Raw genomic sequence first — 13,250 nt, 5'->3', positions numbered from 1 at the left:
AGCCCACTACCCCACTTCTCCCATGGGGGGTTACATTCAGCCCACTACCCCACTTCTCCCATGGGGGGTTACATTCAGCCCACTACCCCACTTCTCCCATGGGGGGTTACATTCAGCCCACTACCCCCACTTCTCCCATGGGGGGGGTTACATTCAGCCCACTACCCCCACTTCTCCCATGGGGGGGTTACATTCAGCCCACTACCCCCCATATAGAACTCTGTATGGAACCCATGGGTTCTATATGGAACCAATTTTGGTTCAGGGAAAAATAACCCCTCGGGTTCTGATCAAAGAACCCCGCAAAGGGGTTCAACATATAACTTTTAGGGGTAACAAATATGAAGCAAGCGATAGAGCCCCTGTTTGGCTCTATCCAGAACCTTTTCTCTTTCTAAGAGTGTGTGGGTCCAGTGGAATACAGTGTACAGTAGTAGGAGGAATAGAGTTGTTTCCTCCACCGTGTGTTACAATGTAACCAACAGGAGACAATCCTGATCCCTCGGAGGAGGAAGGCCGTTCAATCATTTAGGAAGGTGTTTCTAATATTTTGAATACTCGGTGTAAATCACATGCAAAACCAAATGAACAGATAGGCCTACTGTTACCAATATAATTTGATTATCTGCGTCTATAATCCTATTTTGAGTAATATTCTAGGAGAGCACGTTCAGAGCGCTGTGTAGGCTGGTGCTGCAGAGCACAGCCACATCGCTGAGGGATCCACGCTTATGCCGCTCCAATAGACGCGCGTAGCAATAGAAAGACCGTTTTCTAAACGCCAGAACTCTAATCGAGTTTCCTGTTCAGTTCTCCAGCTGGCATGATGATCTCCCGGTAGATAACCACGTGACTTCAAGAGGACCGGCGGAGAGCGTAGGTCTAATGTGAATTTTTTTCTGTTCCCTGGTTGGTTGACTAAGTGATGATTTCTCCGTACTGGTGCATTCCGGTGTACCCGCCGCACGCTGTGACATCGCAGAGCTACACTCTGCTCTGTTGATGTGAACTGTCAGAATACGCGGTAGGTTTTACAATAGACTTGTTTTGTTACCTACATATTTAATCATCCCGTATTAGCTTAGTAACGACACGTCCACCTCTAGTAATGAACCGGGTTGACCTACTGTGTGTTGTATGCTATGATGGTAAAATCCCATTGGGCAAACATTGGTTAAAACAACGTTGTTTCCATGTCATTTCAGTGAAATCATGTTGAATCAACATGTGGAATTGACGTTAAATTGACGTCTGTGCCCAGTGGGATGATTTTCATGACTCGCAGACTTTTTAGTTTGAGTGAAATGTTTAGTTTTATTCTAAAATAGTTGAGAGACTAGTGGATTGTAATTCATACAATGGGCTCCTCCCGGGTGACGCAGTGGTCTAAGGAACTCCATCTCCAGTGCTAGAGGCGTCACTACAGACCCTGGTTCGATCCCAGGCTGTATTACAACCAGCCATGATCAACAGTCCCATAGAGCAGTGCACAATTGGCCCAGTGGCGTCCGGTTTAGTGGAGGGTTTGGCCGGGGTAGGCCGTCATTGTAAGTAAGAATTAGTTCTTTACTGACTTGCCTAGTTAAATATACAACCATGAAACAATTATGGCCTGAAGACACTTAACTTTACATTTACATCAAGACAAGTTTAAGAGGAGAGAGAAATAAGGGTCTTCTTTGTGAAAAACAACTATCCTGGGCTGGGCCTGGGACAGGATGAGAGAGAGAGAGAGTAGGTGGAGGAGATGTGGGGGCTTCTAAACCACAACAGTAACCTACCACCATCCTGTCTACCTGCTACAGACACAGAGACAGGGAGAACAGAGAGAGAGAGAGAGAGAGAGAGAGAGAGACAGAGAGAGAGAGAGAGAGACAGAGAGAGAGAGAGAGAGAGAGAGAGAGAGAGAGAGAGAGAGAGAGAGAGAGAGAGAGAGAGAGAGAGAGAGAGAGAGAGAGAGAGACAGAGAGAGAGAGAGAGAGAGAGAGAGAGAGAGAGAGAGAGAGAGAGAGAGAGAGAGAGAGAGAGAGAGAGAGAGAGAGAGAGAGAGAGAGAGAGAGAGAGAGAGAGAGAGAGACAGAGAGAGAGAGAGAGAGAGAGAGAGAGAGAGAGAGACAGAGAGAGAGAGAGAGAGAGAGAGAGAGAGAGAGAGAGAGAGAGAGAGAGCCCAACAGCCCAACCCTGACACAGGGACCCTATAGACATCTCTGTCTGTCAGCCATTATTGTGGATGTTTCAAGCTGCAAAAAAAAGGTAAAATGTATTTTTTAAGGATTTATTTATTATTTTTTTCCAGCATTATCATCAAAGAAACATCAGCAGGTGTTTGGGATCGCAGGTGAATAGATGAAGGCCTAAGTAAATACCTCACATATAAAGTAAGCATAATACATTATGTTTAAGGCCGTCCCAGCATTATTATTCTAGAGCAATTATTGGCAGATATCAGTTGAAAATTGGTGAATGTTTGTTAGTAATAATAAATTGTCACACAGTATTTTTTTTTTTAAATTGTTCATCAGAAACAAATGTGTCCTTTCTAAAGGACAAGTCTTACGCAATTTGCTCAAATCATTTTTAAAAAATGTTATTATTAAAAGTGTTGTCGTTTGTTAGGCCTATAATCAAAAAGTGTGGTATCGTTTCCACTAGCCTTTTTTTTCAACGTGAAAACAATGTAACATTCAGAGATATGAAACTGAATACGAAAACCACATTTGCAAGCACGTCATTACAGCATAAATGGAGCAGGATTTTTTTTTAAATGAAATTCTGCAGATCAACGACAAAATAAAAAACGGCACCTTGAGCTCTTAGACCTACTAAAATCAAATAGGTTACAAAATGCCCAACGAGACTAAAGATCCCCCATCTCTCTTTTAATTGTGGTCTATCCAGTCAAGGAGACCAGGGTTGACCTGTGAACCCATCCTCTCCATTTGATTATTAACCCAAAGCGGTTGGTTGTTCATTAGTTCCATTTGCCCAACGCGCTTGTCTCGTTGTGTCTGGATCTAAAGCCAGAACACAAGCGGGTCCACCGCAGTGTCTATATGATCCAGGTCCTCTCTCTCTGAGTGATCTGTTTCCTATTGTTCCTTTATTGATTTTTCAGGTAAACGACTGTTGTTTTAGACAAATATTCAGAGTCTTAATTGTAGTCAGAGCGTCAACACTTAATAGAAATTGGAATTTCAAAAATGTAGGCTAGATTTTCTCAACGGGGTAAAAAAAAAACATAGTTACCTCCCGCGCATAAACCTATAGATTCACTAATTTCAACAAATGTTGTTCACAATGATCGTCTGTTGTTCTTTTTTTTTACTGTATAACAATCGCATTAGTCTACTGAAGATAGATCGCCTAGGCCTTAGTCCATTACATTAATGGAACGTTGAATAGAAGGTCGAGCCAATGAGCAGTGAACGACGTCACTCATTTACTCCGTCGTGTCTGTCACGCACCAATAGGCGTCGCTGCAGACCTGTAATTCTGCTCGACGCCATTTGCGTGCTCTGAGGCTGCAGCTGTAGCGTGCTGTGGTACTCGTCATTGTCCTGTTGTAGCTACAGTCATATTGAGGGATGCAGCAACACGTTACACATACAATGAGCCCCTCGTTCAATTGATACAAAAATATATCATAATTTAACTAAAACATTTTTTGTAAATTCATTGAGGAGAAATGATTAGCCTTTCACTATTCATTCCCTGTTGGATTTATAATGTCTATTCGACCTACATAATCATTGTAGCATTATATTTTGCATATTAGTGAATGATCATCAACCTATTAGTGAATGATCATCAACCTATTAGTGAATGATCATCAACCTATTAGTGAATGATCATCAACCTATTAGTGAATGATCATCAACCTATTAGTGAATGATCATCAACCTATTAGTGAATGATCATCAACCTATTAGTGAATGATCATCAACCTATTAGCGAATGATCATCAACCTATTAGTGAATGATCATCAACCTATTAGTGAATGATCATCAGCCTATTAGTGAATGATCATCAACCTATTAGTGAATGATCATCAACCTATTAGTGAATGATCATCAACCTATTAGTGAATGATCATCAACCTATTAGTGAATGATCATCAACCTATTATTGAATGATCATCAAATGACTGGGAATTCATATTCAAGACTGATTAGACCACCTGCACCAACGGCATTTGTAAGGTGTAAAGAGAGAAATCAACTGATCGGATACATCACTGTGGAAATTATTCGATAAACAGATCTACATATCAAAGACAAAACGTTCGATACTGACTTAATTCAAAACACAATTGTCTTATCATGAAATGTGAAAATCATTATTATTTGTGGCCAGAGAGAGCCGCGCGCGCGTCTTAGACTCGTTCCAGTTGTTTAATTAATGTCAGCTTTCTGGGTATTAGACCACGATGTAGTTCTAAAAACTAAACTAAATGAGAGCAAACATACAACTCGGCCTGTCTCATTTAGGTTAGAGAATTATTTTGGAAGTAGATGGTAGCCTAATTATTATCTATAGTCCAGGTAATTATATGTTATTAAAACAGTGTCGTTTTTATAGTTTTTTTTTGTAGAAAATAAAATCCATCGGAAAGGATCTTAGACTTTAATGTAAATAGACCCGCATATAATATTTCTAAAAATGGTCATAATTTAAATAGATAAGACACTATTCGGTGTTGATAGAATGTAATGGTCGCTATAACCTACTGTTTGGCATGAACAGAAGACTGTAAAAGGCTTGCGGTGGAGGTGTTGGAGGGTAACAGTTGTTTATGTTGACTCTCACGTGTTATTCACAAGTCGTTGTGTTTCGCGGGTTATTCTGTTCTGTTCTGAGCTAATGGGACATGTGTGGAGGGGAAGAGAAAACACAACAGTCATTGAAACACATTGAAAACAGCAGAGTAACGATTTTCTTTGGAATTTCTGTTCTCCGCCGCTGTTTTTTGGGGGAAGTTTTGTTCGTGCTTTACAGCTCCCAATACATAACCTTTACCACAATTAAATAAAACGATTTATTGTGGTGGCTCATACATGTGCCCTCTATTTACGCAGTACGCACGTTTCTAAACTGTTCATATTAAATCACGTTTTAAATAACCTAAAAAAAAAAGCGTTCATTGGTTTGAAAATGGATCATGTTTGTCACTCGTGTTATTTCTGTGTTTCCCAAGAAAATGTAACCATTTACAACAACACAAAAGGTATAGACTATCTATCTGTATGTGAAGTGTCAGACGCAGGTTGCGGTGAGCTGTGCTCGGTCCCTAGTTGCTATCCAAACACAAATAAACAGAGAAGAACATTGGAGTTGATCAGTACGAGAAGGCGTGGCGGAGGGCGGGCTGAGCACGCCGAGTGCCCCGAGTCCTGAAAAGTGAAGGGACTTGTGCTCTTCAAGCCCACTACAGCCCAACTCCGAACCGAGCAGAAACAGAGCAGAGTACGGGACTCCTGCGAACTGGCGTCGCTTGAACTCTATATAGTGGTCGTAACTTTTTTTTCCCCCCTCCCGAGGACTTCTTTGCCCCACTGTGCGCAAAGTATAACGAGTCGCAACAGATCTGGTTCTGCGACGGTATGGCGATGAGACTTACATGGACGAAGTTGGAAAACTTTTGCTGACTTTAAAGTGGAGTTTTGTCGCCACTCTTATTAAAGGCATTGTGGATTATTGAAACGCAGCAGAACTAACTGCGGAGTGACCTTTGGCGTCTGTTTATTGGGGGTAAGATTATGTTTCCATGATAGTTGCTCTTTAATAGATTACATTACACTTGTGTTGAAACAGGTAGTGATATTTCATGTCAATGAGATCCCGAGTAGCCTACTTATTGATAGTTCAAACGAGGCCATGCTGTCAGAATATACATATTGTACAGAGTAAAGCTAAGTGTCAAAATACAGAGACTACAGTAATATATAGAATAGCCTATCTCAGGGATCATCAACTAGATTTAGCCGCGGGACGATTTGCTCTTGAGGGGATGATCAGCGGGCCGAAACATAATTACAAACAATTTAGTAGACTGCAAATTGACCGCAAGAACCACAAACGCAAGAACCATAATAATTTCAAACATTTCAAACCTTGCTTACGTTTGTTTATATAAGACCACATATATATTTATATTCTGCGTGGGAATACTTTGGAACACATTTCCAAAATTAAAATCACTCGGAGCTGATTTGCTGTTGTTTAAAAAAATTATATATATTTTACGTCAAACAATAAAAAAATAAAATAAAAAAAGTTATAATAAATAAATAGATTGGTGGGCCAAATAAAATCCCAGGGTCGCCAGTTGGGCAACCCAGGCCTATACGAGACAACATATATGTCTTGTCATTCAACTATTCCGTAAAGTCTATAGGTTATTGTAAAACTACAAATATCCTTATCAACATCCATGTTGACCGGAAGTTTTGTCGCAGCTGCCCATTTCTGACAAATATCCACCTCACCACGACTTTTAAGACAATCTGTTTATGCCCCGTTCATCTCATTGGCCAGTAAAGAGTTGTCCTGTACTTGTGAACATAAAAGTAGCCTGAGAAACAAGGACCGAACTCTGGCCTTTCTCTGTCCACGTGTGAACGTACAGCTATATAGGTAACACACAGTAGCCTGTTTTATACAAGTCAATCATCTGTAAATTAATAACCTAGCATTACTCACAATCATCTGTAAATTAATAACCTAGCATTACTCACTGACTTTAACCCGTATCAATCATATTATATAGAATCAACCATTCCATTGACTAAAGTTTAAACTAACCTGGGAAAACAGCTTATATTTGGGTAAAATTCGATTATTGTGAATGAGTCGTACTTTTCAGACGAATGCTCAGCGAGGGTTGTCAGTCCTCGCTGGTTTTTAAGCGCAGTGGTATGCCGCTACAGTAACTTATAGACACGTGAAACTCAAAGCACTATCAACACCTCAAAAACCACACTGCACCCAAAACGGTAGCTGTAAACGGGACGCTCTAAAATATATATTTAGAAATATATTAAATTCATGTTCACACACAGTCTAAAGTTTTTGCATTTTACGCAAGAAGGTGAACATTTTAAATTGTTTTGAGAAGAACACAATTTATTTACACCTCAAAAAAGCCCCACACGGTCTAAACAAGTATCGTGCGTGGAGAGAGTGACACCGTGAGCTTGTTCGTGGGTTTGGAAAGCATTTACTTTACAACTTGGTGTCATTACACCACTTGGTGCATGTAACCCTCAGTCATTTAACAGTTCCATAATATTACCATACAGTTCTCATAACCTCACACCATATAGCACGTCTAGCCGACGTACAAGAGTATTTACAAAGGATGTGCCGCAAATAAAGTATTTATCTGACGTTGCAAAATGGTAATTATAGATTACAACAACATTCTATAATCGGTTTTGGGACGTAATTTACAACAAAAAAAAGTTAAATCTAGTTTGTAGGCCCATATACGCGTTTGTGTTCAGAGATAAACATCGCTCAAAGGCCTTAAACGTGACTCCAATAGCCTAGAAATTGATTTTACAATAAAAAATAAAAAAATGTGGGTAAAGTTGATTTTAGGAGATAAGCTAAATCCATTTGTATATGTTGTTCTCTATTATAACACACCTAAAGAGAATAAACGCGTCCCGACAACGTGTGGCGAGATCACAAACTCCCACGTCTGTTGACGTAACAATCCGTTTAATTAGGCCCTGTGTGTTGTTTGTTTACACACGGCATTGGCGAATGTAATGGCAGCGTTAAAAGCAATGAGTTGTTTTAATGTATCGTGGAACATTTCATTGGGAGTGACAGCATGCACAAGTCGAGCGCATCGAAAACAAAACGTCTCCAACTTGTTTTTTTTTGTGTTTTTTTGGATGCATAACATATATTTATGTTATTAGAAGGAATAACCATGTGCTCTAGAAGAAAAAAAAAATAACGAAATGTATTTTCACCAGCCAAACATTCAATTTGCAGTACCCACCACGTCTTTTTACACTTTGTGCGCACACACACAAAAAAAATACGATATAACTTGAACGCTCTCAACATGTCTCGAAAACAAAATGCTTTATAACCAAATAGGAATCGGTTCGCCTTTAGACGGTGTGCAAATCGTACATCTTGAAGCAAATTAGTCCCTGTCCTTGATTTCCACAATGGAAGGGAAGTATTTAAACACTGAATGTGAGATACTCCAATATCAGCCCTTATTAAGGCCGTTCTCACGACGGTTGTAAATTAATTAAATGTCGACTAAGGTCAAACGGTTGGAAAAGCTCTAATGGAAAACTATTTGCAGCATTGTGCAAAATACACAGAAATAGTTAGTCATTAACTCTATGCTTGTTTGTACTGTTTACTTGCAGTATTTTCTAGATCTATATTGTGCCATATTGTGGGTTGATGATGAACTCATATTAATTTGTATTATTCATGTCTCAAACAGGACCTTCAACGTGGTAGAGTTGTGCCGAGGCCTTAACCGTGAAGCCTTTCGCCGCCGAGATGGGGAGCAAAGCCCTGCCCGCTCCGATCCCTCTCCACCCGTCTCTCCAGCTCACCAACTACTCCTTCCTGCAGGCGGTCAACGCCTTCCCGGCCGCGGTCGACCAGCTCCAGGGACTGTACGGCCTTAGCGCGGTGCAGACCATGCACATGAACCACTGGACACTAGGCTATCCGCACATGCAGGGACTGAGGTCGACTATCACAGAGATGGCTGCCGCTCAGGGCTTAATGGATCCCCGGTTTACCTTCACGGGGCTACCGTTCGCCGCACACCTCTTCCACCCCAAACAGGGCATTACTCACTTTATCCCCGGGCTGCACAAGGACCGACCACCGCGCTTTGACTTTGCCAACCTGGCGATAGCTGCCACCCAGGAGGACCCGCCGAAGGCTGGGGATCTTTCAAAGTTGACAGCGGGGCTCGGAAGCGCGATATCTGAGTTCAACAAACTGTCGCCTGATAGAAAACCCACCCGGGGAAGACTTCCGTCAAAAACGAAAAAGGAATTTATTTGCAAGTTCTGTGGCCGTCATTTCACCAAGTCATACAATCTTCTGATCCACGAGAGGACTCACACAGACGAGCGGCCTTATACCTGTGACATCTGCCACAAGGCCTTCCGAAGACAAGACCACCTGAGAGACCACAGGTAAATAAAGCAGTGCTCTGAATGTCTGGGATGATAATCGCTGTTGTTTTCTTTGAAAGGGAAAAAAAATAGTAGTGGCGTGTACGGAATAGCGTCATGTCATGTTATGATCGCGTTTTATTCATATTCATTTGACTTTGTTCACAATTCCAACATTGTAACGAACTGAATACTTTTTTTTTTTTTTACATATGTAGGTATTTTTTTGTAATAACTATGTTGCGTGCACTGTGCAGAGTACGACTAGTCCATATTCCGAGAGGGCGCTAAAGCCCTTTTCCGCACCAGAACACAGATCAAGTCGCACAACTGGCAGCAGGCACTTCTCAGCATGACTCAACCGCCTTGGAAAAGGCCACAAAGAAGAAATGCAGTTATATGAAAGGTGTTCCGTTTTAAACCGCGTCTCCTCTTGTCTTCTAATTTCCAGATACATCCACTCCAAGGAAAAGCCCTTCAAATGTCAAGAATGTGGGAAAGGATTTTGTCAGTCTCGAACTTTAGCCGTTCATAAAACATTACATATGCAGGTGAGTCTTCCATCCAAACCTATATCATCTGCCATCGTAAAACCAGATTTATTAACACAATTTGATACCAATTGCCATGTATGTGACTCAGCAAACTATATGAGGCACGAGCTCACATATCTGTGTACTCGTGTTATTACACGCGTCATGTCTTACTGCAGAGGCTACTGATCAAATTTGGCATCTTCTCTAAAAACCTAAAAAATATATACTTATTTGGATTGCCTGTATGGATAGTGAATGTGTCTCGACTATATTTGGCATGTATGGCAATAACTGAATGATTATGATAAGCAGTTTAAAGAAATATAGGCTAGACCTACAGCCGTTCATTTTGTCAGGGCACAGCTTACTTTCAGCGCAATGTCAATAACTGATTGAAGATTCATATTATAATACAATACATATATTTAGCTAAATAAACGAAAGGGAATAATCCTTTGCTTGCTTTAAATCTAAACAGGAATCTCCACACAAATGCCCCACATGCGGAAGAACCTTTAATCAAAGAAGTAACCTGAAAACTCACCTTCTCACCCATACAGACATCAAGCCCTACAGCTGCGACCGCTGCGGAAAGGTGTTTCGGCGCAACTGTGACTTGCGACGGCACAGTTTGACGCACACTCCTCATCGGGACTACTAGCCAATCTGAGAAGGCTGATGAACAGCCAAAAACAAACAAACAGACAAAACAAAACGGACGTTGTTAACAGAGGAGACGACAACATCGACGAACGTTTTCATTTTCTTCCATTGAAAGAATATAACAAACTGAACCGTGGACAAGCAATGTTACAAACGGAGTGATGAGCAGTACAACGCGTCAAGTGAAAGCCAAGGAGCCCAGACAGAGACAGACCGCTCCTCCTGCCTCTTCTACCTGTAGAGACAGACCGCTCCTCCTGCCTCTTCTACCTGTAGAGACAGACTGCTCCTCCTGCCTCTTCTACCTGTAGAGACAGACCGCTCCTCCTGTCTCTTCTACCTGTAGAGACAGACCGCTCTCCCTGCCTCTTCTACCTATAAAGACAGACCGCTCCTCCTGCCTCTTCTACCTGTAGAGACAGACCCCTCCTCCTGCCTCTTCTACCTGTAGAGACAGACCGCTCCTCCTGCCTCTTCTACCTGTAGAGACAGACCCCTCCTCCTGCCTCTTCTACCTGTAGAGACAGACCGCTCCTCCTGCCTCTTCTACCTGTAGAGACAGACCGCTCCTCCTGCCTCTTCTACCTGTAGAGACAGACCGCTCCTCCTGTCTCTTCTACCTGTAGAGACAGACCGCTCCTCCTGTCTCTTCTACCTGTAGAGACAGACTGCTCCTCCTGCCTCTTCTACCTGTAGAGACAGACCGCTCCTCCTGCCTCTTCTACCTGTAGAGACAGACTGCTCCTCCTGCCTCTTCTACCTGTAGAGACAGACCGCTCCTCCTGCCTCTTCTACCTGTAGAGACAGACCGCTCCTCCTGTCTCTTCTACCTGTAGAGACAGACCGCTCCTCCTGCCTCTTCTACCTGTAGAGACAGACCCTCCTCCTGCCTCTTCTACCTGTAGAGACAGACCGCTCCTCCTGCCTCTTCTACCTGTAGAGACAGACCGCTCCTCCTGCCTCTTCTACCTGTAGAGACAGACCGCTCCTCCTGCCTCTTCTACCTGTAGAGACAGACCGCTCCTCCTGCCTCTTCTACCTGTAGAGACAGACCCCTCCTCCTGCCTCTTCTACCTGTAGAGACAGACCCCTCCTCCTGCCTCTTCTACCTGTAGAGACAGACCCCTCCTCCTGCCTCTTCTACCTGTAGAGACAGACCCCTCCTCCTGCCTCTTCTACCTGTAGAGACAGACCGCTCCTCCTGCCTCTTCTACCTGTAGAGACAGACCGCTCCTCCTGCCTCTTCTACCTGTAGAGACAGACCCCTCCTCCTGCCTCTTCTACCTGTAGAGACAGACCGCTCCTCCTGCCTCTTCTACCTGTAGAGACAGACCGCTCCTCCTGCCTCTTCTACCTGCAGACCCCTCCTTCTCTTCTACCTGTAGAGACAGACCCCTCCTCCTGCCTCTTCTACCTGTAGAGACAGACCGCTCCTCCTGCCTCTTCTACCTGTAGAGACAGACCGCTCCTCCTGCCTCTTCTACCTGTAGAGACAGACCCCTCCTCCTGCCTCTTCTACCTGTAGAGACAGACCGCTCCTCCTGCCTCTTCTACCTGTAAATATCAAGACTTTTGGAGCCCATGTAAATAATGTATTTTTTTCTATTTTGTTGTTGTTGTCCTTGAATTAAAACGTTGTTTAAAAAAACAACAACCCTAAATGTTTAAAGTATGTTAAATTGTATTTTAGAAATAAAGCAAGTTAAATATTCCCCATTGGTTTAAAAAAAAAAAAGTATTTTGTTTTATTTCGTTCTTTGCTGCGTAAAAAGGGAAACGTAATAGTCACGAAGTGGTGGAATGAAAAGAGAGGTTAGATCCACCACCTTATCGTCTTTAACACAAAAACATACTTCATTGTGTACAAAAGGCCGACAACTTGTTATTTTAACACGCTTTCTGATGGGAAATAAAGGAGGGATGATGTAGCTTTATAGTAGAATCAAAAACACGAGCTGGTGCACAACCCAGACAAACATATACTTTGTGTGGCGCTGACTAACGGGCGAATAAACGATACGCTATAAAACAAATAAAGAGAGTCACGCGCTCCATCTATAAACTCCTAGTAATGTATTGTAGTGACGACACGCGCTCCATCTATAAACTACACGCGCTCCATATATAAACTACACGCGCTCCATCTATAAACTCCTAGTAATGTATTGTAGTAACTACACGCGCTCCATTTATAAACTACACGCGCTCCATATATAAACTCCTAGTAATGTATTGTAGTGACTACACGCGCTCCATCTATAAACTCCTAGTAATGTATTGTAGTGACTACACGCGCTCCATCTATAAACTACACGCGCTCCATATATAAACTCCTAGTAATGTATTGTAGTGACTACACACGCCCCATCTATAAACTCCTAGTAATGTATTGTAGTGACTACACGCGCTCCATCTATAAACTCCTAGTAATGTATTTTAGTGACTACACACGCTCCCATCTATAAACTCCTAGTAATGTATTGTGACTACACACGCTCCCATCTATAAACTCCTAGTAATGTATTGTAGTAACTTATAGTGAAGAAAATAACATTGCATAAATACAACTATCTTGGCCTAAGCAACATGTAGACCTATTTGAGAATGACTCTGAGTATTACTACAGTAGTATTATTATTGGTGTTACTACCATGGTGTTAGTATTATTACAGTAGTATTACTACAGTAATATTATTACAGTAGTATTGTTACAGTAGTATTATTACAGTAGTAGTATTACAGTAGTATTACTACAGTAGTATTATTACAGTAGTATTACCACAGTAGTATTATTACAGTAGTATTACTACAGTAGTATTATTACAGTAGTATTATCACAGTAGTATTATTACAGTAGTATTACTACAGTAGTATTATTACAGT

The 13,250-nt window shown here is 41.9% G+C and overlaps 2 protein-coding genes across 52 annotated transcripts in view; one reads left to right on the top strand and one right to left on the bottom strand.

Moving 5' to 3' along the window:
- Positions 1–5,384: 5,384 nt before the first annotated feature.
- Positions 5,385–10,720, top strand: osr2 (odd-skipped related transciption factor 2). 2 transcript variants are annotated; one of them, XM_035766187.2, is made up of 4 exons: positions 5,385–5,749; positions 8,478–9,189; positions 9,620–9,719; positions 10,183–10,720. In XM_035766187.2, exons 2-4 carry the CDS (start codon positions 8,537–8,539, stop codon positions 10,363–10,365), a joined length of 936 nt encoding a protein of 311 aa, XP_035622080.1. In that variant the 5' UTR covers positions 5,385–5,749; positions 8,478–8,536; the 3' UTR covers positions 10,366–10,720. The 2 variants fall into 2 exon arrangements, with proteins under 2 accessions (XP_035622080.1, XP_035622081.1); XM_035766188.2 differs by having other exon boundaries at positions 5,395–5,749; positions 10,265–10,719.
- LOC127922281 (octapeptide-repeat protein T2-like) overlaps positions 10,488–13,250 on the bottom strand; it is a 14,056-nt gene continuing 11,293 nt past the window's right edge. For 19 of the 50 annotated variants that reach the window (XM_052505930.1, XM_052505932.1, XM_052505933.1 and 16 more), the window contains 3 exons: positions 11,782–13,250; positions 11,267–11,721; positions 11,093–11,232 (listed from right to left, as the gene is read on the bottom strand). The exon at positions 11,782–13,250 is cut by the window's right edge and continues 5,609 nt beyond it. The gene's annotated coding sequence lies outside the window, so the exon portion shown is untranslated. Of the gene's footprint in view, positions 10,638–10,672; positions 10,708–10,742; positions 11,233–11,266; positions 11,722–11,781 lie in introns of those variants that run through there. The other 31 variants (XM_052505945.1, XM_052505944.1, XM_052505926.1 and 28 more) reach the window with 31 other exon arrangements.

This window comes from Oncorhynchus keta, unplaced genomic scaffold (genome assembly GCF_023373465.1).
Source record: "Oncorhynchus keta strain PuntledgeMale-10-30-2019 unplaced genomic scaffold, Oket_V2 Un_contig_2511_pilon_pilon, whole genome shotgun sequence".
Lineage (NCBI taxonomy): Eukaryota > Metazoa > Chordata > Actinopteri > Salmoniformes > Salmonidae > Oncorhynchus > Oncorhynchus keta.
Note: the sequence above shows the minus strand (reverse complement) of the source record. Positions and strands in the feature narration are given on the sequence as shown.

Coding starts and splice junctions, on each gene's coding strand:
- osr2 (XM_035766187.2), top strand. CDS start 8,537: ATGGGGAGCAAAGCCCTGCCCGCTCCGATCCCTCTCCACCCGTCTCTC. Junction 9,190..9,619: donor GACCACCTGAGAGACCACAG/GTAAATAAAGCA, acceptor TCTAATTTCCAG/ATACATCCACTCCAAGGAAA. Junction 9,720..10,182: donor ATAAAACATTACATATGCAG/GTGAGTCTTCCA, acceptor AAATCTAAACAG/GAATCTCCACACAAATGCCC.